This window comes from Psittacula echo (assembly GCF_963264785.1).
Source record: "Psittacula echo genome assembly, chromosome: 3".
Lineage (NCBI taxonomy): Eukaryota > Metazoa > Chordata > Aves > Psittaciformes > Psittacidae > Psittacula > Psittacula echo.
This window is the reverse complement of record NC_137736.1, coordinates 46,051,955-46,075,849: the sequence shown is the minus strand read 5'-3', so window position 1 is coordinate 46,075,849 and position 23,895 is coordinate 46,051,955. Positions and strand designations below refer to the sequence as shown.

Sequence of the window (23,895 nt, the reverse complement as noted above, 5' to 3'; positions counted from 1 at the left end):
GGAATGGCTCGGGGTCCTCGCAGGCATGCTTTGGGCACTGCAGGCTCTTGTCAGATATGAGAATTAAGTGAGCAGAACAATTTAGGAAGCTTGTTACTGGTTCAGTGAGCAAAAGGAGTTGATGCACACACAGTGGAGTTACAAGTTACAAGCCAATTAAAGGCTTCACATTATCCCACCACCTCACTGAAAGCGATACGAAGGCACACGATCAACTTGTGCAAGATCTGCCCCCTCTTTACAAGTCAGACGAGATCAAAACTAAAAAGAATAAAAAAATAAAAAATACACAATGGAAGAGTTCATGCAATCACTAGTTCTGCAGCCATCATTCTGACACAAAATAATGCCCCTGAGCACCTGTACACAAAACATACACTGCTTTTACATGGTTAGTATTCTGATTACCTTAATGTAGCTAATTTGGGGTGAGCCTGTACACAGTCCCTTAAAAAGAAAATCACCTCTTTGCTAAGTAATGTTTTCATAGCACTAAGTAACCAATTTTTGCAGTGACTAGTACAAAGCTCTCATTTATTATACATAATTATAGCAGAGGAGATCATTTGGATGCTACTGCTTCTACACTACAAATTCAGTAACAAATAACCGTCTAACATATTCAGGACATTATTTTCCTATGGCAATAAGGCAATCAAAACCATGTAGTTTAAGTAGTGATAATCAGCATAGCTTACATATCTGGTTAGAACCATAGTGGGGTGCAAAGGATCTAAGCCAGAGGAGAGAACTGGGCCAGCATACAGCAGTTGAGCAAGATGGTATTTTTGATAACTGCCTTCTGGTGCTCAGAATCTAATTTCCGTACAAAAACACCCAATTTTTTCAAGTGAAAGGGATCTTCATAATTTTCTATATATGCCTCAGTCAAGAGGCTTGAGGAAGCGTGGATCACACCTATTTGTTTCACAAGGTGTGGGATACTGATTTGGGCAACGGGAGCTTGCCTCAGACTTCGTAATTATTATAACCTATTACAAGTTGAATCAAATTATGCAGTTAAAAAAGCACAACAAACCCACTTAGAAATGCCCTTCAATTTTTCCATTATTCATTAAATCAGAAACAAGTAGCTCGACATAAGGCATTCAAGCTGTTCATTTATTTGAAAATGACAAATGAAGCTTCTTCTCAGTATAACAGCTTTTCCTGGGGAGTCAATTTATTTAAAAGAGACTAAGACATTATCACACCAAGACATAATTATGGGATTTCTTATGTATTTGCAACCTGAAGCATTGCAGCTGTGATTCTAAACACAAAAACGACTTATTCATTATCACATTGTAGACCCTATCAGATTTGCTTCTGGGAGCAACAGGGGTCTACAATATCACACAGCTATATGCCTTGGCACTGCAATGGCTATGTATAGCTAGATACCCCCTAGCACAGCCAAAAAAGGCTCTGTGCAGGTACAGAAATCCATTAATGCCACCTGCAAGGCTGTGTCACAAGGAGGATTGGCTTGCTGCCTATGACAGCTAGAAATATCTCCACATTGCTGCAGCAATGCTCACATTAAGATTGCTCCTGTGGAATACATTCAGAAGATTTTACCCATTCAATTTAGTGTATCAGCAGTATGCATCTACACTGCAAGGCTGCTTGGTACCCCAGAAGTAAAGAACAGAACAAGACATCACAGTCCCAATGGCCAAAGTCCATGAATCTAACCTGGCTATGATTTAGCATTTCAATACCAAGATGATGAGTGCTCTATAGATATCTGATATAGATTACTCACCCAGCAAGTCTGCCACGCACTCAAGTGTGGTATTTGAAAATACAAGGGCTTTTTTCTAATTACTTTTTAAGGCTTAGCAAGAAAATTTTCATCCTACTCACTGTACCAAAATAGCTTCAAGTAGAAATATTTGGCCTTGGGAAAAGAATTACTAAATTGTGTGTGTGCGTAGGTACAATCCAGGAACTCCAGAGTATGCCTAACCAAAACAGCTCAAACCTACAGGCAACAGATCCTATTTGGGGATTTCTATTTCATGTTTGCACACAAGCACAGCAGATCACTGCCTACACTGCAAAGGTGGCTGTACACTGATCTGGCAAGGCAGAGAGGAGCGAGAAGGCCATCCTGCACAGTGGGAACATAAGGAAAGCAAAGGAATGCTTTGAGGGCAGGACACCCTGAGCAGCACACCCAGCCTCACAGCGCTTCTGCTTCATTGCCTCTCCCATGCCATGACCAGCAAATCTAATACAAGGGTTTGGCAGATGAGGGCTGAAGCAAGCAGCTGTCTGACATGTGGGAGGGAGGCGACAGCACAGCTCTTTAAAGCCAAGAGGCAGGGGTCGACCTGCCTAAATTAGGAATTTCACACCTAAACCACACAACCTGATGGGCCTGACTTGAGATTTTGTTTAATGTTTGAATTTATTCTAAACACAATACTACGCCTCAGCATGACAACTAGCTTCTTTCAAACAACTAAGTCTGTTGTGGTATTTCAACTTTACCAATCTAAATGTATACCCTTGCCTAAACACATCACCAGGTAAATCAAAATCAAGGGCTGAGGTGGCTCTGCAAGGGAAGGAGGAGGGAAGGCTTTTATTCAGGACAAGTGAGGTCCATTTTATTTTACATGTTTATCTTATTCATAAAGATAATACTAGTGATGTTTGAGAACACTGAGGAACATAATAAAGCATACAGCTGCATCCTCAGTCATCTGCACACAAATCCAGACCAAGCTAAATATTTTGGCATATGGAACCTAGAGAAGAAAGAGCATAACTGTGATAGTCTCTAGAGGAAAAAAAAAAAATGAGGGAAGAAAAAAAAAAAAAGCTTTTAAAAAGAAAACCAGAAGCAAATAGTGTATGTAGGAAGACAAAGTTAAGGTATTATGAAGGTTTAGCTACATGCTCTTAAAGTTCTAGTTTTTATTGTCTGCAACCACTCAAGTCCTAGTTCAGAACACTTTACAAAGCCAGTCAATCTTTCAGAGTAAATTCAGAGTCAATTTTTCAGAGTAAAAATTCCCTTAATGTGCACATCCCAGAGCCCTAGAAGGATTCAGAGCGCTGTGCCCCTTCTTAAGGGTCAAAACGTCAGTTCTTTGACTTTGCTGTGCTTTGAAGGAAGTTGTTAACAGCAATTCTTTGGTAGATCAAAAAAAAAAAGCTCAAAAAATAGTCTACAGCACCATGAAATAAGCCTGGCTTAGAGCAGACTGAACAGCTCTAGACTAAGGTTAGTCAAAACAGGCATAAGAGCCAAACTCAAGAAACCAGGGCCAGGCAGAGGCTTTCTCAGGGATGCGTAACAAGACAATTGGGATCCACCACAAGGAGGGTGCAAAGTGCTGTTGCCTGGAATATAGTGAAGGAGGTAAGGGACCCCCTTCCTTTCTCCTTGTCTTGCATAAGCAGGCATTCACAAAACAAGCAAGAAACACAGCCAGAGATGTCAGCATTTTAGACTGTTTTCCAATCCCATCTAAGAGAAAGAAGAATTAGAAGTCAACTTCTAAACATCACAGGAATATTTAAGGAAAACCAAGATGTTCATCTAACATACACCTAAGAATGAGATTTCACTAAGAAATTGCTTAATCAGTTCAAAATTCAAAGAGAGCAAACAGATCTGCAGAACAGCATGCTCTTGATTTGAACTTTAAACCAACAGAGCCAAGTGTAGAAATGACACATGTGGACTGCCTTCCCTTGCAGAAACCAGTGTTGGACAACTAGGAAATACTACAGCCTCACAGAAAGGAGCTGAAAATGTTTTTCTTAATCTTTAAAATATCCACAAGTAAATATAATACTGTGATTGAATTCCTGAAGATGGTAACTTGGAGACAGAGGTAGAAAAAGCATATTAGACCATATATGCAAATTTACATGCAGGGAACAGATGTGGGGAAAAATATCAGAAATGGAAAATTAAAATACTTGGTGGTGTTAAGTCTTCAACGCATTAGCTTCACTTACCTTGGAACTTGACAAGAACTGGCACATTTACAGTAAAAACCATGGTGTTTGAATCATATCAGAAACACTGTTTGACTTATTTAATTTATAAAGCCAACACAGCAAGACTAAATAGCCTTCAAAAGCAAAAACATCTGCCAAGAACTCTGACTTGCCTTTGGGAGCAGAGTTTTGTTGCAGTCATACCACTACTCTACTACTTACAACAAGGTCAATTGATAATCTAGAGGACAAATTACATGCTTCTCTACTCAAGAGTATCAAACATTGTACATTCTAGAAACAGCATTACTGTGGATGTTATCAAATAGACTATTAATAAGAACAACATCATCATCTTCAAAATCAAACAATTTCCTAGCTTGTGGAAAGAAGTAAGTAGCTTGTTTCTTATCTTGATTAAACCACTCTACGATTTTAAAGGGCAAATTAAGTAGACCCTTTGAACATAAACCACTAAGAAATTATTTTGCTATGGAGGATTACATTTATATCTGATTAAAATGGAAAATACTGAATAAGAAAAAAAAAAAAAGAAGTCTCTATATAATTAAGTTTTCGTTCTCAAAATTGATCATAGTTTTAACAAGAATTTAAAATCTCTGCAAGTCTATACTATCATTATATATTTATGAAATGGGATGATTAATCTCTACTTGGAAAAAGCACAAAATACACAGTAGACCTGTAGATTTTACAAGAGACAGTAAGCTTGACAAAGATTTCCTTGCTGCATATATTCTGCAAAAAGTTACATTTCAAACAGATTTGGCACTTCTCAGTGCAAATAATTCCTAAAGGCATTTATAAATGGGTAACCTCTTCACACATGCCAAATTCTGGATAGAGTTGAAAGTTTTAAATTTATTTTAAATGATCAATAATTCTAACAGAGCCAATACAATAATTTCCTAAATATTACGTATAAATTATTTTTCAAGGGAAAAACTATGACAAACTCTTAAATATTGACATTAAAAAAGGTTTTGACTCACTCGGGCATATTACACGGAAAACCTCCACAGATAACAACTCTGAACAATCACTAATACCACTCAGAACAAAAGACTGTTGCTCTACTGTTGTAGATATGAACAACAGTAACTTTGTGAAGACACAGGATGAAGCACATGCAGAGGGTCTTGGCCAAGCCCACCCTGACAAGCAGCTCAGGGACTTTCCACAGATAAAGCTGTCACCCCCACATTTGATACACTGTACAGGTCCATCCTCCACAAATTGGCCTTCCTCCAAGACCGCCTTCTCCACTGTTACTAAATAATTCAGAACACCTCATTGTTTATACTTGCCTCCCACAGACATTACTCCCCACACACATTTGTACTGAGGGATGCTGAATTTTATCTGCTCAGTCAGCCAAGACTGATTTTTCTAACAAACTTTGGTAAGCGACTACTCTTTACGTGACTATCTGTAACACCTTATTAACAGAAAACCCCACCTCAGCATTCACAAGTTTTTCCACATCAGTTATGAATTCACTAGAGAGTAAAGAGCTTTCAAGATGTTTAGGGTCTTTGATGAAGGTACCTACAAACACTTTTTAGAAAACCCAAGCACGCTCCTTTTTCTGGATCACTCCACCCTGCATATTTGCTGAACCCTTGCAAGAGGTCCAACTGGTTTTCAGGATCCATGTCCTTACAAAAGCAAATGCTCTTCCCAGTATATTGTATTTTGTTTACTCAGTTTTATGCTTGATAACTTTGCTTTGTCACTCTTCAGTTCTCTACACCTTTTAAGTCTTTGTACTGAGGTTGATTTCCTCTGCCTCAAATGCAATTTAAACAAGAAATTAAACTACATTCCATAGTCAGAAAGCCTTGGACTAGAAACACCCCTTAATCTCCACCTTTCAGAGTACTGATGCAAGTAATTTAGCTTCCATGATACCGCGCCTTATGTTTCTTGACTGTTCCTTTCACACATGGACCCTTTAGCAACCTGCCACAAAGTCTGGCAGGGTCTGTGTGAAGGGGTGGGGTGTTTACTATCCTTTTTATGCCTTTATCAGTTTTCTCCCCAAAAACATTTGTCTTGTAATATAATTAATATTTAACTTTCCAGAGATGATGCTCTCTTCCATGTTCTCATGACAACTGGCAATTTAAGCAATAAAAATACCCTCTGTGGATCAACCAGTTTTATAATCAAAACTCACACCAAAAGCCTTAAGGCTTGATAATTTTGAGAGTTGGGGTTTTTTTTTTTTCAAATTTAGTCCTAAATGCTTTGCTGAATGTCAGGCTTCACAGGAATCCATGTATACGTGTTTACCTTACATAGATCTTTCTAAAACAGGGATGGGCAGCTCCCATGGTAACATCCTCCCCAGATTTCCAATTACTATATTGCCAAAAGCTAAAACACAATAAACACTATCTGCTTAAGTAGCACGTGTTGTAGCCACAGCAGTCAAAGGTTATTGTGACATACAGTATATATGGAGCAACAATACTATGATTAAAACAAGCTTCTGTTTCAGAGCCACAGAAGCAACTGTGTGTAGCAAATTTTTTTAGGACACATCAATATATCTATTAATAGTATCCTATGAAATCGGCCTGCCTTTTGAAATGAAGAAATTTAAATAGAGCTGTAAGTAGTTTGAATGATAACCATCAACTCAGTGGTGCCAAACCAACAGTCCCCTGGCCATATGCTGCCCATCACACAAGTCACATAGATCATGAGCGAGTGGCTTTCTCTTGCCTAGGTGGGGCATCTTGAGTCACACACCAGGGAAAGCCATCAGCTCACTGAGGAGGACAGCAGCTCAAAACAAACTGCTGCCACTGGTAAAGTCTCACTGACTACATCTTTGTGAGTTAGTGAAAGGTTTCCAGGAAGACCTTTGGCTGAGCAGAGGCTTCATGACTTGCTAGCCAGTAGCAACTCACTCCCACAGAGAGGAAAGTGTCAGAGCAGAATGGCGCTTAACCTTTGAAACATGAGCGATAAACCTGACTTGTAAACAGCTCCTGGGCACACTGGGAGCAGGTTCAAACCAGTGTACGGAGGGGCTATAACCAGCCCTCCTGTGCCTCTCCAGCAGGCCTGGAAGCCTGACCCACTTGGATTAAAGTGACTGCTACAGCTGTCAATGGCTTGCAGATTTGTTTTCTCAGGTACCGAGCACTTCATTAGGGCAGCTACAGCACCTCCAATGTACCAGGGAGGGCAAGATTCATCCTAACTTCAAGTTAAACAGACTCCAAGTAAACAGACACCCACCTCTGAGCTGGTAGCTCTCAAGCTTCCCTCTCACTCACTTTCTGCAGAGCAGGGGTACCTTCTTGGACCCATCACCTCCTCCTGAGGAAGGAGTTTGTAAGTGCCTATTTCACTCTACTTAAAGGGAGCCCAAGACAACAAACAGACAAATGTAGACGAATTCCTACAGAGCACCTAATTGTGCACAGTAATGTAATTTATGTACTCTTCTGCCAGGAAGGCATCAGAGTGCCTACAGAGAACAGGAGGCTTTCCTACAGGTGTTTTCAAAATACCATCCGTCTTCATTTGCCTGCTTACTAACAGCTGAAAAATGACACCGCAGACGTAATTGCAATGCAGGCAGGTTTTATTTAAAGTGTTGGGGGGAAGCTGTCTCTAAACTCCACATTTTTATTGATAACAAAGGAAGAACGTTAGGCAGCAGAACACAGATCCCTCCAGGGAACGGACATTTACTGAATTTCCAACTAAGGATCAAAGGCTTCTAGAAGAACACAGTAAAATCTAACAGATCAGACTACCTAAAGCTCATATTTTTCAGTTCCATCATATATGACTGTATCCTGCACCATCAACCTTTGGGTTACTGTTGGGTTACTCCTTCACTGTCAGATGAACAAACCTTCAGGGAAAGAAAGAACAGAAGAGCTAAGCTTTGAGAAGAATGAATAAAAACCCCACCAGCTAAAGCATCTTAGCAAAGGAACTAAAATATCAGGCACATAATATCTCCTAAAGAGATGAAACACAGCCTCACAAGCTATTTCATCAAAATTGAAATATTTAAGAAGTAGAATGCCCAGAATAGATGAAGAGAACCTAGTTCTTGATAGAACACTGACAAATTTGCACTTTGCCTGTGACAAACCTGTGTAAACACTCATTAGCAGGTACCATTTCCCAGGAAAGAGTCTATTTCCAACAAATAAACACAGTAATAGTAGCAGCTTTCCAAGATACACTTTCAGGTTCAGCACCAGCCCAAGCTGAATGCTCAGAGCAGCATGAAATAGACAGCAATTGTGCCCTGTTAACCTCAGAGATAAGAAATAAACCCGAGGAAAGCTTGGAGTTTTCATAGTCTAATGAAAGCACAGCAGAAGTGATGCTTGGAAAAGGTCACCAGGCAACAACAGCAGCGCAATAATGCTAACATAGAGTGCCTGACCTTTATTTCATCTTAATCCCATTACTCTTTTTCCCCTGTCATAACAATAAATCCCACTAACCCAAATAGATGTATTCTATTTTCTTCCTGGGACCACGTGTAAAAGAATTCTATGGAAAGTACAAGTAAATACGGGACACTTGCAAAGAAATCTTGTATCTCTGTGCACAAACAGTGCAAAGGTTAAATCTGTTACCAGAAGATGACAAATACCAAACGGTAAGAATAAAGAAATAATCTTACTGAAACCGGGTTTTTTTTGTATGTGTGTGTACATGCAAGATGAAAGATTCCCAAGTCAATACATGTAGTAGATGTTCTGGTATACAGCCTCATAGATTGATTTTTTTTCTAGGATCATCTAACTGGAGCAGGATGCTCCTTTTAAAAAAATTCATTAAAGCAGAGCTCTGACTAAAGATAAAAATCAATATGCAAAACTCTCATGTTTCCACATTTATAAATAAACCTGCAACGGGAACATGAGGAATATCAACGAGTTGCTCTAATACAATGTCTCTTCACAGAATCAGAATATATATAGGCCCTTTCTTTCACTAATGTCAGCTATTCTTTATTAAGCATGGGTTTGCCCAATTTTAGCCATGTGTCTGGAATGCAAAATTCCCTTCTGTAAAAGGAATATGAGCAGTGATACCCTTCTGACAAGTAACTCATTAAAAACAGCAGAAACAGAAGGAGAAAAAAAACCTAAAACCTTTTTCATCAGAGGAAGAGAATTTCCACATGCCGCACTATTCATGTAAGTACGCCCATGCCACCATGCACCTGGGATGATTTCCTCCACTCTACGTAGACACTCTGCACAATCTTTCCATTAACTAAACAGTAGGTGGCAAAATCTAATAAAAACAGAAGAACTTGCAAAAACTGTATAGTTGAGAGTGGATTTTACACCAGGTCTTTTGTCACTCACGGATGTTATAAACAGGGAACAGGAATGCCCTCTTCTCATCATTTTACACCTAACGTAAATAAATTAAGACATATTGCTCAAAAATAGCTTCCTCAAAAATTTTCCTAGGCAAACTATAGCAATTCACGAAAGAAATTCAATCCTGGTGATCACACAGGAAACAAACTTCTGAGGGAGCAAAAAATTGTATTAATCTCTCCAAATTAACAACCTATTCCTGTCTTAATACATTGTATCAGCCTTTTAAAAATATTATAAAAATGATAATACCAACAGCAAAAGCTGGTTTTGTAACAGTTGAGAGAGGATAGATGCAGAAATGGCACAGAGGCGAGATTGAAATTTGAGAAATTCGGGTCACATGCTTCACCCATATCACAGCATCTTAAAAAACTAATTACACACACACACACATGCATTCTTAATCCTGTTGCGAGTTGCAAGAGGTGTGCTAGATAATGCATTAAAAAATGCTAACATATTCACTGCTTGTTTATTCCTCCATAATTTTTCAGAGCTTTGACACTAAAGCAATGAACTTTATTCTTGCTTTTAAGTCAACATCTCCATCTCTAAAAACAACACACCACACACACCTGCTTTCCAACATCCCCCCCTTTTTTCCTTTTTAATTCAAGCAATTTGAAAAGCTCTGTGCCCTTCTAAAGATTGAGTCACAGTCACTGACTAGCAAAAACATCTTCCTTGTAAAACTCAAACCTCACCAAGCTAAGTAGAAAGGGAAACATCAGCAAATCAGCTTTACATTCCTCCTAGAGCTCCAAAAAAAAAAAAATAAAAAAAAATAAAAAAGTACAGCTTCATATCCAATACTGCCAGCTCTTCCTAAAATAAAGTGGACTGTTTGTACTCTCCCTGGCAATGTATACCTCCCTCTACCTCCACACACATGTATGAGGACACAGCTTAAAATGCTTTTGAAAAACTCCTCACATGCACTTGTCTACTACTCTCACCCTGCCAGTCAAACAAACTACTACAGCCCTTTAAGCTAGCTGTATTTTGAAAGATGAAACATTACAGTAGTAAGGGAAATCTCCACCTTTCTCAATAGCTTACCTTATCTGCTTGGATTAATTTTCCATCTCCTACAACTGTCTGTGCTGTACACAAAAGCCCTCACTCCTCCTGTCTGCAATTTGCTGTTCTGCCAACCATTTTAAAAAGCACATGCCCTTATGCTACAAGCAAAGTGTTAAAAGAGCTGCTTCTTCTCTATACTTAGCAGGCAATCTGTACAAATCTGTACAGGAGATGAAAATATGTACTATTTTCAAAGGCAAAAAAAATGTAAGGATATTTTACACAACACTCAAAACAGGACATTAATTTTTCTTCCCTTTATTTACACTGCCCTGAACTTTTCATCAAGAGGAGTAAATAAGGCTAAATGCCAAGAATAGCTTTATAATTATTTTGAAAGCTCTTAAATCTGAAACTAAGCAGTTGTACATGGTCTCATATATTCCCTCCCCTTCAAATGTGCTGAAAAAAATTGACCTCAGGCATGCAAGGCTCTGGCAGTGGGTTCCAGTTATGGCTCCTGATAAGAAGCACAGTTCAGCTAAATAAAAGAAAAGGTGAATTTTTTCTTTTTTCTTTTTTTTTTTTTTTTTTTTTGCAAGATAACCACTTCACGTCCCTAACCATCTCAGCAACTCAAATCCTGAAACACTGAAGGACAGCGCGTATGTGCTGGGAACAGATCTAGTATTTGGTGGTGCTGTAGGTGGCAGCAGGTTCTCTTCTATTCTCTCCTAACCCTAAAAGCCTCCATAAAAATCTTTCAGAAAAACAGCAAAGCTGCTACTGCTTCAGTGATACAATACACTTGACACTGATAAATTCCTCTTTATTGATGAAATGGTAGTGACCTATACTAGAAGAGTCCCTGTGGGCAAAGACCATGCAAAAAGAGCCACAGCCTGCTACAGTATAGCTCCAGTTGTGCTCAGTCTGGTGCTGTAAATCCTGCCACATGCAGAAGTAAAAATGCAACACTGTAAGGAAGCATTACGGCTGACATTTTTACTTCTTCCAGAAAGCCAGCAAGCTTACATCCAATATTTTTCTTTGACAAAGGAAGCTCTCAAAGCAAGGAAAGTGAAGACTGCATCATGTTTTTCATGGAAGCTAACCAATATTGTCATTTACCTTTTCATTCACTATAAAGTGCAAACAGGTGAAAAATCAAGGTAACAAATGAACTGCAGTATAAAAAACAAGAGCCTTGCCTACTTAAATGTACCCACTGCATTTAGGAATTGATAAATATTTAGCAATTACTGCGAGAGTGTGCATTCAAAAATATGCTAGCTGCAGCATTTACAACAAGGAACCTGAAAACTGCATACAATGATGCCTCATGTCAGTGATTCTCTCTTGGTTTAGTTACTTTTAAAAAAAAAATAATCACAGAAGTATGTATCCTACACCAAAACCTACTGACAAGATATGTCAAAAAGGTTTTGATTTTAATTTTTTTCCCCCCCACATTTCTTTGCTGATCACAAATTCCACCATTATGGCTTTAGTTAATAAACCTACTAACCAGGGTTGCTACATTAAAGTAAACAAGAACTGCAGTAGTTTTGGGCACAAGTATAAAAAATCCCAAACCCCATCAATCTAGTAATACCAGAACAGCAGCAGTTTCTTATTCCACACTTTGTTCCATATCCCAAGAGATCTGTCTTAAATTCTCCTAGTCAATGCTTCTTGAAATGAAACAGCAACATTCACCCTGAAAATCCAGGGACCATACTGGAATACTCTTCAAAGTAAATTAGACATCTGAAATATTACTCCCTCCCTCTTGACTAGCACTTATCTAGAACCTGCACTGAGCTGAACAGAACCACCTTGAGCAGCAGCTGCTGTACTGCAGCACACCTATAGCAAAGCAAAAGGTGACAGCAGCCATATCCCAGTATAAAAGGCTGGATCACAAAATCCACTGCCCTTGCTGCTACCAAGGGAGCCTCAAAGCTCTTGCATTCACTTTTCCCGTACTTTTCTTCTCCCCACTTCCACATGTCATGAACAAGGAGGCAGTTGCTCTTTCTCCAGATTGATCGGCAAGAAAGCTTGCTTGTTTGGACTGTAACTGGTTGGTCTAACAGAAAACATGTTATTTGTCCACAAACCTCACCTCTCTGGAAAGATACATTCATAGACATAGCACTCTTAGCAGAAGGCAGCTGAGAATAGAGCACCTTGCCAGGCCTGACTAGACACAGCCTAACTGTGGTCAGATCAAACTTCAGGATACACCTGTACAAGAAAATGCTTTTGTTTGACAGTGGCAACAGAAAGTAGTTCTGCAGAACACAGGATCCCATATCGCCATGCACTCAGGCTGAAAGTTGGCACTTACACAGGCATCCTGCCCTCTTCCAGAGTTTTGTTTCACATGTAGATACAGATCAGAAAATAGAGTTAGGGCTTGAAAAACCTGCCTACCCACAGCAAAAGAGAAGAGGGATGAGTAGGTTGAATTGGCTTTAGTAACAGAAGCCAGTAAATATTTTGGAAGGGAAAAGGAGGAGTCAGAGTTGCATCAGAAGTCACATCCCCTCTTGTGCATGTAACAGGAAAGCTTGGAAAAAAGGGAAGAGCAGGTCTACACAAGAAGGATGGCCTTTCTCTAAGCCTGAATTGACAGGAGCAAAAGGAATTAATTCACCTAGGGTAGCAGGCAATGGGACAAAGAAAATTACAGGTATTTTGTCACAAACAGCCAACTCTCTACCTCACTGAGAGAGATAAATGATAACAAAAAAAAAAAAAAAAAAAAAAAAAAAAAATCAGTAAGAAATTCAGCATCCAAACTTATTAGATGAGAACACAAATGATATCAAATGATATTTGAGATTAAGTTCTCCCAAACAAGCAAGAAAACATTCTGGTATTGTTTCTATCCCCAGGCAAGAGGACTATCTAACTGTAAGAGAAAAATATTTTTTGTCTTTGTTTCTAGTATGTTTTTACTGATGCACTGAATATTTCTGAATCAAAAGGACAAAGTTGAATACCATCAGAAGATGAAGAGATTCTTGTGCCTGATAAAACATTTCAAGATTTACAGGTAAGTTACTTCAATTATGTGCTTGGGTAAATCCAGGACCAGAAACCAAATCCTGCACCTTATCAAAGCAGTACTAGCAGATGCACACTGAAAGAGGTTTTCTCTCTACAAACCTGACGCCATCAGCCCTTACAAGTTTGTGTAAATGACATCATATCCAATTCCCACAGACCCCAAACTGTTTTTTGAGTGTCCTCACTCAAGCTCTATCTACAAATAAATATGTGTATTTACTCGTTTCACTGCTCCCTAAACAGGGTAGTTAGCATCTGCCAGACAATGCTGAAATCACCATTTTACTGAACGACACTTCGGAAGAACAGATTTGGTTTATTCTGGCAAGGCATGAAGCAATGGACTAGATCATATAGCTGGAAACAAAAAGGGGAGACTGAATGCATTCAAGTCTAGTTGGAGTTAAAGCTAGCTTTTAGCCACTGAACAGTTATTCCATATTCCTTTAACATTTTCTTTCCTGGGCCTTTTCAGCTGTCCGGTTTTATGAAGGACTATATAATACAATCGGCCTGAAACCCTGCTTCTCAGAATCAGCTCCAGCAGTTCCCAGCCTTTAGGACTGAAGGTCAAAACATGAAAATTACATCTTCCTAGGATTTTTGACCAGAGTTTGTCAAGGTATGTGCATCACCAGGAGATACCTGGATCCATTTTAGTGCAAAACAGCCATTGGAAAACCATCTTGAAGACTTCTGACCCTCTGCTTCTCCAAGTCAGTAACTTAAGGAAGCGTATCATACTGCAACATGGGTTAACCAGTAGCTGTTGTGAGGACTAGGAAAACACTCCTCAGCCTATTTGGTTTTTTGTTACCTTTGATTTTCAAAGAGCTCTTTGATATGGTGATTCTCCATTTCTGAACAATAATGCCTGAAGCAGAGGTTAAATAGAACAGAATGCACTTTCTTTTCCTTTTCACCTTTTTCCTCTTCCCATCTCTTTGCCTTCCCTGCAGCTGCCACAAGAAAAACTTCAGAGCTACTTTAGCCCTCTGGGCTCCCACTGCAGGATGCAGGTGGGCTGGTGAGAGGTCAATTCCTGCCAGAGCCCATCTGATGGGCCCAGGCTCCTCCTTGGCATCATGCCTTTCTCTCCCTACACTCCTGAGCCTGGATGGAGTAGGGTGAGCTCTGCACACAGCAGGCTAGAGCATATGAATATATATGGAAGATATTATCCAAGTCTTGTGGATACATCTCTAGCTCCTGGAACTATAATTCGTGGGACACTAGGAAGCATACTGTATACTACCCTCAGTGCCACCTTCTAGCCACCAGGGAAGACAGAGCAGTGAAGGAGATACTGTTGCTCTGACTAAAGTGGCCATTTTTATGACCTTGTTGGTGGGGGTGAGTGGATGAGAATGGGGAAAAAGGAAAACACTGTTAAGAGAGGAAAATAAAAAACCAGCTTACAAAACTTCAGGAGTTCACCTAGTGGGACATCAGTTTATCAACAGCACAGGTGCACCATTATCAACAAGTAGGCAACAGAAGTTCCATGCATTGCAGGGCTTTTACATCAACAGAGAAATCAGTGCTCTTCCAGGAGCATTACTGTGCTATTTTAAACACCTTTTGAGTTGCTACATGGCCTATAAGCTTGTCACTATGCTTCAGGGAGCATTCATTACAAGGAATCTCAGTTGTATGAAGATTTCCTTTACAGTCCTCAGTTTGTCTTCAGCATCACAAACAAACCAGTCATGACAAAAACTGGATTTGAAAGTGGATGTGTTTGTGCTGTGTAACTTGACTTTCAGTTCCATTCACACATCATTTGGACAACTTCACCACAAATGAAATACATTAAGATTCAAAGACAGGCTTCTTTTTAAGACACTTTTGGCAGTATGAGACTTAAAGGAAGACTGGATACAGGCAGTGACTATGGTATAAGAAAATATAGTACAAAACCTCAGGGGGAGGAGGGCAGAACCCAACTCAAAATACAGAAAACATGCTATAGCAGGGAAAGCAGGGGAGGGATGTGAAATTGCCCTTACAGAATAAAAAGCATTATGAAAACCAAACTCTTCCCATTATCTCTAAATGCCTCAATCTGTGCAGCTATTTCTGATTCAGATTTTCTTTCAGTTCACAACTTGATAATGCCACAGAAACACAGCCCTTCTGCATAATACTTTCTCTAAACAATCCCTCCCCAATGCATCGCTCAAACATTTTCAGTCAGTGACACAACTCGAAATCAAAGAGCTGTAAAACACATCCTGGACCACAACTCTGCAATCCAGAACCTCATCAAAACCCCTTTATGCCAAAGGAAGGTAACCCATTTATTTCATTGCACCATTAAACCACTTCCTATGCCTGTTGAAAATTGCAGTGTTTACTTACAACCACAGCACTCAGCACTACTAAGCTCAGGAAACATAATGGCAACACCTACATCTACTAATAGACCATTATGCATATAGGGAAAAGATGGCCTGTGGGTGAAACACAGTTCTATAAGTAAAGAAAATAAGGACAAAAGTAAAGCCCTACTCACTCTTCCCTTTAAGACAGCGCAAGAAGAACCAGCTCATCCATCATTTATTTTGGAAGCTGTAATTGCCTTAACTGTTTATCAACATTTTAAGAGCCCCCAAACCATATTTGCAGTCCTCTCCCTGAGGTCTCTTTGCCCTGATGCAGTGAGCCTGAACACACACACATGCCATATTCAACACAAGCAAGGGAACGAAAATCACTGGCAGGCGAGTCACCAATACTGGGGGGAAGGAAAACACTTCCCACTAGTTCGTACCACCCTCCCAAGGGAAGGGAAATGTAACCCCTTTAACTAAAACACATAAAATTGCAGTAATGATGTGTGGATAAACACTGCAATATCATTCTATTTTCCCTTCTGGGATGAAAGGAGCGAGCCTTGTTGTGTGATCTGCCATGTAGCCAACTTAGTAGCATGAAAAAGTATTTTTGTTCCATATGACAGGAGTTTTTTTTCAAAATGAGATTTATTTTACTTGCAACATAACTGTATGTTGGAAGTTTATTCCAAGACTAGTTTATTTAGACTTGAGTATTCTTCAGACTATGACTCAATTTACTGTTTAAGTGAAAAAACAGAAGTGCTCTCTCCCTGACTGGTCAGGGGAAGACCTCCTTACAGCACTCTTGCTGTAGCTGACAAACCCAGGCATGCCACAACGCCTTAGGAAAATTATTATCTTTCTTTTTTTGATCAAAGGCACATTAAGAATTTCAGTATTCCACCACACCTACAACCAAAATTAACTGCAAACTAGATATACATGAATGAACGTTCTGCTGAAATAAATAAGAGCTCTGCTAGCTTCTGCTTGGCATGAGACAAGTAATTTAGTAATTAATAAGGACTGAACCAAGCAAGGCATATTCCCAGATCTTACCTAATTGAAACAAAACCACAATACATCCTCCAGCATCCGGCATTAAAACATGCAAAACAATCAGATACACTAGTGTTACTACCATTTTCTTTAATTTTTTGAGATGCCTTTTCACTGGCATCCACAAACTGATACATAGTATCATGTATTTTCATCCAACACATTCTTTTCCATCCTATCAAAACCTCAGGTAGAAGTGATAAATTCTAGAGCCTCATTTTATTTATTAAAATCACTACTAGGAGAAAAGAGTATCTAAGAGAAATTACCCAACAAAGAAAAGGAGATTTATGAAGCTTCATGTATTTCTTCTCCTAAAACTGCTGGATGCACAACACACCAATGACAGTTCTAAGGATATGGGGCATAAATCCGTTTCTCTTTCTGTGCAAGTAGATGCATTAATGTGTACATGGAGCCAGCAGGCAGCTGGCTCTGGCATGAAGTATCAACTCAGAAGTTACCCCAGACTAAACTTCTCATCATATCAACCAAGATTATATATATTCAGTGGACTGGTCATCTTGAAAGGTAAATGCAAGCACACATGAATGACTTTAAAAAAAAAAAACAACAAACAAACACCAAAAAAACACAGGTACAGAAAAAGGAGAGTTTCCAGATTTTTTCACACACCAGAAAAAGGATTTGAATGCCCAAGACTGCACCAAACATGCATTTACTCTTGTAATGGGAAACAGAAAGTTCAAAAAGTTAAATATTGATGATGCACAGGAAACAATCTCTGCTGTTAAATCACTACAAGAAATTCAGCTCAACACTATGTTTTTCAAATTATTCCAATCGATGAAAGCACCTACGCGTAACACTGGAACACAAAAAGTTGTAGTTTCCATATTGTAAAGAAATTAATTTAACAAAATTGAAACATTGAGAGAGGTTTGCTACTGACACCTTTATTTATGCCAAGAAAAACAACATTAAACCGCTGTGGAAAAAAAACCCCAAACTTTGGCATACTGGGAAATGAACAGTTTAAAGCAAAATGACTTCTAAGCAAATAGCTATCACAACGAAAGTGTGCAAACCCTGCACAACACCAGGAATACTTGTAGCCATCACTGCTTTGGACATCCTCACTGAAAAGTGGCCTAAAAGCAAAGAGGAGCCTATCTGATGTATAACTGAAGTCTACGCAAAGATCAATAGAAATGCTTCATCAGCCTCAGCAAATTAGACATTTGTCTGCAGGACCTTAATACCATAAGAACAATCAGCTTCTTGATCAAAGGAAAACAGACACAAACATATGAAAGCAGCAGCAAAAAACCTCCAGATATTCAAGTGCAAAAGAGAAACTGACATCCCAGAATTTAGAGCACAACATTTCCAGAGAGTATTTGGTAAGCAAAAAACATATACACAAATAATACACTAAATGAAAACCAGCACATACTTCACAGGACTTCATATCGCAGAGGAGACAGATATTAAACAGATAAGGAAAAGCATTAACTACTGTGGTTAATTCACAAGAGTTACAGAAAGAATATTAAGAATACTAAGATGTAGCCAACTGGCATTTTAATATATTAATTCATTACATTTGCAGAAAGCCTGAAATGTATATGCATTATGTGTGTACATACACAGAACACACAGGGCAATTCAAAAGCAGAAGTAATTCTGTGTGAAACATTTTGATTACTATTTAACTGCAACAAGAAGTACTTTAGTAAGGTTCTTACAACATGCAGACCCACAGAGTGCTGGGTGCCAGGGTTTTAGGATTTTGAGAGTTTCATGATACAAATGAAGGAAAACAGTGTATTATTTGAAGGACAGACATAAAAACTGGCAGATGCGTTACAGTATTTTAAGAAACAAAAATCTTGAGTTTCTTCTCCCCCCCCCCCCCCATTTTAACAGTTAGATAGATTTCCAGTTTGTGAAACTCACTTACCCCTTATCTCTGCACCCCCATACAGCATCATCAATCACTGTGGAGATAAAACACAGTGAAAGGTATTTCTAAATACCCTATCTAAAGTGAGTGCAGGATAATATTACGCTGTAAAATACCTCTGTGATTAGCCAAGATTTCAATTCACTTTTTTTACTGGGTGAGCTGCTTGAACACCAGTGTACTGGGGAAACTAACACTTCACTTCTTGCATGCACTAATTCCAACCACAGAAAATACACAGGTAATAAATCAGGTTGTGATGGAAATACCAAACAGAAGCCAATTACAGCAAAATAACTCAAAAATAAATCAAGCAGGTTAAAAAAAAAATTAAAATCTATCACAGTACTGAAAGAACTTTGCCTTTGATTACTTCAATAACCTTGGCTGAGTTAAGGCATTACTACTCCTATTATTAAGGCATGTTATCCAGATTTCCCCTCTCAGTCAGTAAGAGAGATTCACAAGAAAGTTAAAAATGGGTGTGTAAGACAAGTGTATTTAACATACTTACTGACTCAAATAGTTCACTGACAACTGAGTATAACCTGTCACACGCACATCCCCTGAAAGATAACTGTATCAAGACCTCGAAGATACACAGACCTCACAAAACCTAGTTATCAGGCTGAAAACAACTCTGGCAGGCAACTCAAAGAGGAAGATGGGAACAGGGAGGAGGCAACTTGAGTTGGTTGTTACTCAATTAAGTTAGTATTCCCATAATCTGTATTAGTTTCCTGATCACCTGTATCCCCCACTCCCCTCACCCCCCAGCCTGTAGGGTCCAGTTATTCATAAAAATTCTACACAAACAATAATTAAAAAACAAAACATGTAAGTACATACAGAACTTAAACTGGGAATAATTGCTTCTAGGATCTGCACAACAGCTTGAGCCAATTGTGAATGAAGGGCTGAAATCTGCGCTGCTCTATCAGAGAGTTGTTGCAAAAACCAGGTATCATGAGGAGTGGTCAAGATAACCGGAACAGTGAAGAGCCAAACAAGCTACTCAGCAATACTAACACAAGGACCTTCCGGCAGAGGTGAAACATACAATGAAGAAGTAAGATTTTTGTTTAGTTGTTTTTAATCACTTGAACAGTCCAGAATTAAACAATTAAAAGCCTAAAACCTTTCTGTACCCTCAAAATGCATATGTAAGTAAATGACAGATATGAGTAAAATTTTAAAAGCATTTCCCCCATTGGTTTTGCTCTGCACAAATTAAAAGACCAATAACTAAGAAAGTTATAAGTGCATTTTATTTATTCATGAGATGAAAAAAGCCTTACTACATAAATCTTCATACAATATCAATATGCAGGATATATACTTTTATTAACATTAAATATGTACACACTCATTCAATTAGCATGCCTAGAAATAATTACCCAATATAAAAATAAAGCAACCCTGATGCCTTTCCACTGCTACGGATATGCCAGCCACCAAAGCAAGTAGAAGTATGTGACACCATACAACCGTCTTACAAACAATGAAGTTTTCAGATGCTTCACTTTCCTATCATGTGCATATCGAGCAATATACCTTTTATTTCTGCAATCTTGAAATTCAAAGGCAAGACATATTTCTTCACTGTAATTTAATGAAACTTACTTGGAAAGAATTTTGACTTTTTTTTTTTTTTTTAAAGACAAAGTTCATCAGTGTTACAATATATTTACATAATACAACAATAACCTTGAGAGGATGCAGTGTATTAAACTGCTCTGAACTAAAATTCATACTACCCAGTGGTAATATCACACAAAAAGCAGCACATGAGTTAATCTTGGGGATAAACCACCTTGAATGCCCATATATGAGAGAAAACAATGTAGTACAAAAAGAATATAAATATACTTCCATTAAATCATTTTGGCTTATAAAAAAACAGTTGGAAAAGCACTGCTATCAAGAAGAAAAACCCACACAGTATTTTTTAAAGAAATACACACCTAAGTTCCTTTCAACTATCCACAAACTATCACTGGTTTTATGATATGCAGTCTGAGTTGGCACAGTAAGTCATTTTTTTCTTAAATCCTTGTAGGGATGACCAACTTTTCTGTAAGAAGTATATTTTGCTATGAAAACCAAAGCATTCAGTATTTCAATCTCTCAGAATATACATTAAGCAAATTTCACCAAGCAGCAGACGAGAAGATGAGAGATACAATACTGAGCAGCTTGTCCTTCAAATGCTATTTAGTCATTACTGTTATACAGACGGTAGCAGCAATAATGCCTACATTTTGGTCACTCTCCCCAACAAAAAGATTCCTACAGTGTCTTCTCAGGCTGTAGCATCTCTATTGTTTGGTGCATGCCTTTAATTTTTGGCAAAGGGATATACTTGAACTCCGCAAATATTATTTGCTTGTGCCACAGAATTTTGCTCCTTTTTGCATAAACCTTATGAATAAATAATTAAACAATAGTCTCTTCCCTAGTAGTCAAGAGATGCAAATACCTTTCCTTACTGCAGGCTCATTTATTATTGCTTGATCTGTGCAGACAGTCTGCAGTGATGGACATGCCAGACCTGGTGCCTTGCTTTCACTGCCATCCTAGCAATATCCTCAGCACTGGAAGATCCCAGAGCTCAAAACTCAGATGCTGCCAGAGGACCGCAAAGTTTGGGAAGGGCGACAGTGGCTGTCACTGGGACAGCACCCCCTCGAGGTCAACACAGTAGGAAGGAGCATTTTACTTTGGAACACGTAGGTAAGATTCTTCCTATCCCTATGAAGAAGATGAGAACTCCAGGACCAAGATGTACACACGAACATATGAACTAAGGCAGCATCATTTTCACATCCATGTTAACGATTTTGGCAGTAGCTATTGTGCTTGCTACAAAATTGTTAACTTAGGTCCCAGAAAGAAAGGTCACATTCTCTGCTGCCACAGATCCAGATCCCATCCACACACATTCGTAAAACACACTGTACATCGTCTTCTAGCAAAAAATTTAAATAAAATAACAGATTTGGCTGAGACCATGCTTGAGTGTCTGTGTTCAGATGCCGATGCTTGACTACAAGTGGTTACATCTGTCTGTGCTTGTCCATGCTGTACAACAGACAAACTGCTTGGTATCACCTTTAATTATACCACATTGCCTTTTCTGTGGATTCGCAATTGTGGATTCCAAATCTCATACAGGGTGGAAAATAGATGATGTCCTGGTCCATATAACAAGTGAAGTTTTTTTGCAACATTTGCTTCTGAAGTTAGAAAATACAACAGAAAAAAACCCCCAAGAATAAAAAGGTCCTTGAAGAGTGCAAGTGAGTATTGTCAGATTTCCTTATGCTTTAGAGAAGAAACAAACAAAAAAAATATGAGCATTGTTTTTCTCACTCTCTCCCCCATGCGAAACATGAAAAAATGGAGACCCAGGACCTGGAAATGCTTGACTGCTCAACTGCAACACCTTACACTGGGAGCTGTGACTGCTGAGCTCAGGAGGAGGAACAGCAAACACAGGCATTCCCAACTTCCTCCTTGGCTCCCTGCACGGTGTTACCTCACAGAAGTCAAAGACTCGGATTCATATTCCCACTCCATAAATCTGGGATAATAATATTTGCTTATCTCCCAAAGCAATTGCAAAGCTACTTTTAGAAACTACAGTGGCTTAGGACAAGAGGGAAATTAATTCCCTCTTATGTCCTAGGTTTAGATGGTTTGCCATCCACAAAGCATACGCCCTGTGTCTGATAATTAAGGTAAAAGTATAACGAGCAGCTGCATAACACCTTAATCACCACCCATCTCGTAGGTCGAATGTGAAGGAAGAGCAGCCAGACCCACTCCAACACCTACACATGAGGCCAAGGGCTAAACTCACAACCTTGGTCCTCACGTCTTCCACTGCTGGGGGACTCGATCCCGTGCCACATGCTACTCCATACACCGCAGCAGCCTCCACCACATCTCTCACACCGTTTTTGTCCTCGGAAATTAAAAGTTATATTCACTAAGCAACGAGGAACCATGCCTATAAAAGGGCTCGGCGTGAGGCGTTCACCCTCGATACCAGCTCAACCAGTTTGCTGCCCGGGCTGGCCGACCAGCACAGGCAGGCCCAGGCACCGCTGAAAATGAGGTTTATAAATCGCTCGCTCCCCGCTCTCCACTCCGGGGCAAACCCAAGCTGCCGCGCGCCCCACGGCACCGCCGGCGGTGGGGGAAATCGCGGCGGCACACACGGCTGCCGGGCGAGCCCAACCCTCCACACAAAAGCCACCTCATGGCAAATACCTCCCGCACCACTGAGCCGACACCGAGAGAAGGGGCACGCCTGGGGCCTCGGGCCAGACCTTCTGCGTCCCCCGCAGACCCACCATCCGCCGGCTGCCAGCGGCTCCGGCACTCCCGCCGACTCCCCTCGAGGACAACCCGCCTCATCACCCCGCGGGGCCGGGGCCGGCCCCCCTCCGCGCCCCACGGCGACCCCGTGCCCGGCCCGAGATGGCGGCCGGACCCTCCCGCCGCCCGCTCAGGGCTGTGCCGGCCAGCACCTGCCGTGCGTGCGGAGGAGTGACCCTCGCCGGCTCCGGCAGCCCCGGCCCGAAAAGGGAAGGGACGGGACAGCGCAGGGAGTACCTGAGGGAGGAAAGAAGGGAGGGAGAGAGGCGGGCGGACGAACCACCACCCTCCGGCACCTTGCGGGGCCACAGGCTTATCCCCTTACCTGTCGCCCGCGGGTAGGTGCGCGCAGCCCCCGGCTCCGCCATCTTCCTCAGCCGGAGCCCACCACCGCCGCCTCCCGCTGCCGCCGCTCCGGTCCGCGGCGCCCAGTGACCGCCGCACAGGCGCACTGCCCACCCCGCGGCACCTGACACGGCGCGGCGGGCGGGGAGGAGCGGGAGCGGGGCCAGGCACGGTAGCCGACGACAAGCTGGTGCTGCTCGGCGGCGGCTTCTTACCCTGTCCTGCCTGCGCTGGGTGGGAGCGGCTCCCGCACCGCCAGGTGCTGCCGCTGCCCCGCCTCGCCGGTCCTTACTCGGTGGAGCCAAGCTTCACGCTGGTCCCTGCAACACCTTGGCCGGCGGAACGGAGAGAGCCGGGTTTGGCTGCGGGAACCGCC

General features: G+C 40.5%; 1 protein-coding gene across 1 annotated transcript in view; it reads right to left on the bottom strand.

Annotated features, from left to right (window-relative positions):
• MAP7D2 (MAP7 domain containing 2) overlaps positions 1 to 23,542 on the bottom strand; it is a gene marked incomplete at both ends in the record, with an annotated part of 73,467 nt that extends 49,925 nt beyond the window's left edge. The window contains one exon of the mRNA XM_080614177.1: positions 23,500 to 23,542. Within this exon, the coding sequence (XP_080470303.1) occupies positions 23,500 to 23,542 (43 nt within the window). The remainder of the gene's footprint in view (positions 1 to 23,499) is intronic.
• Between the last annotated feature and the right edge of the window lie 353 nt (positions 23,543 to 23,895).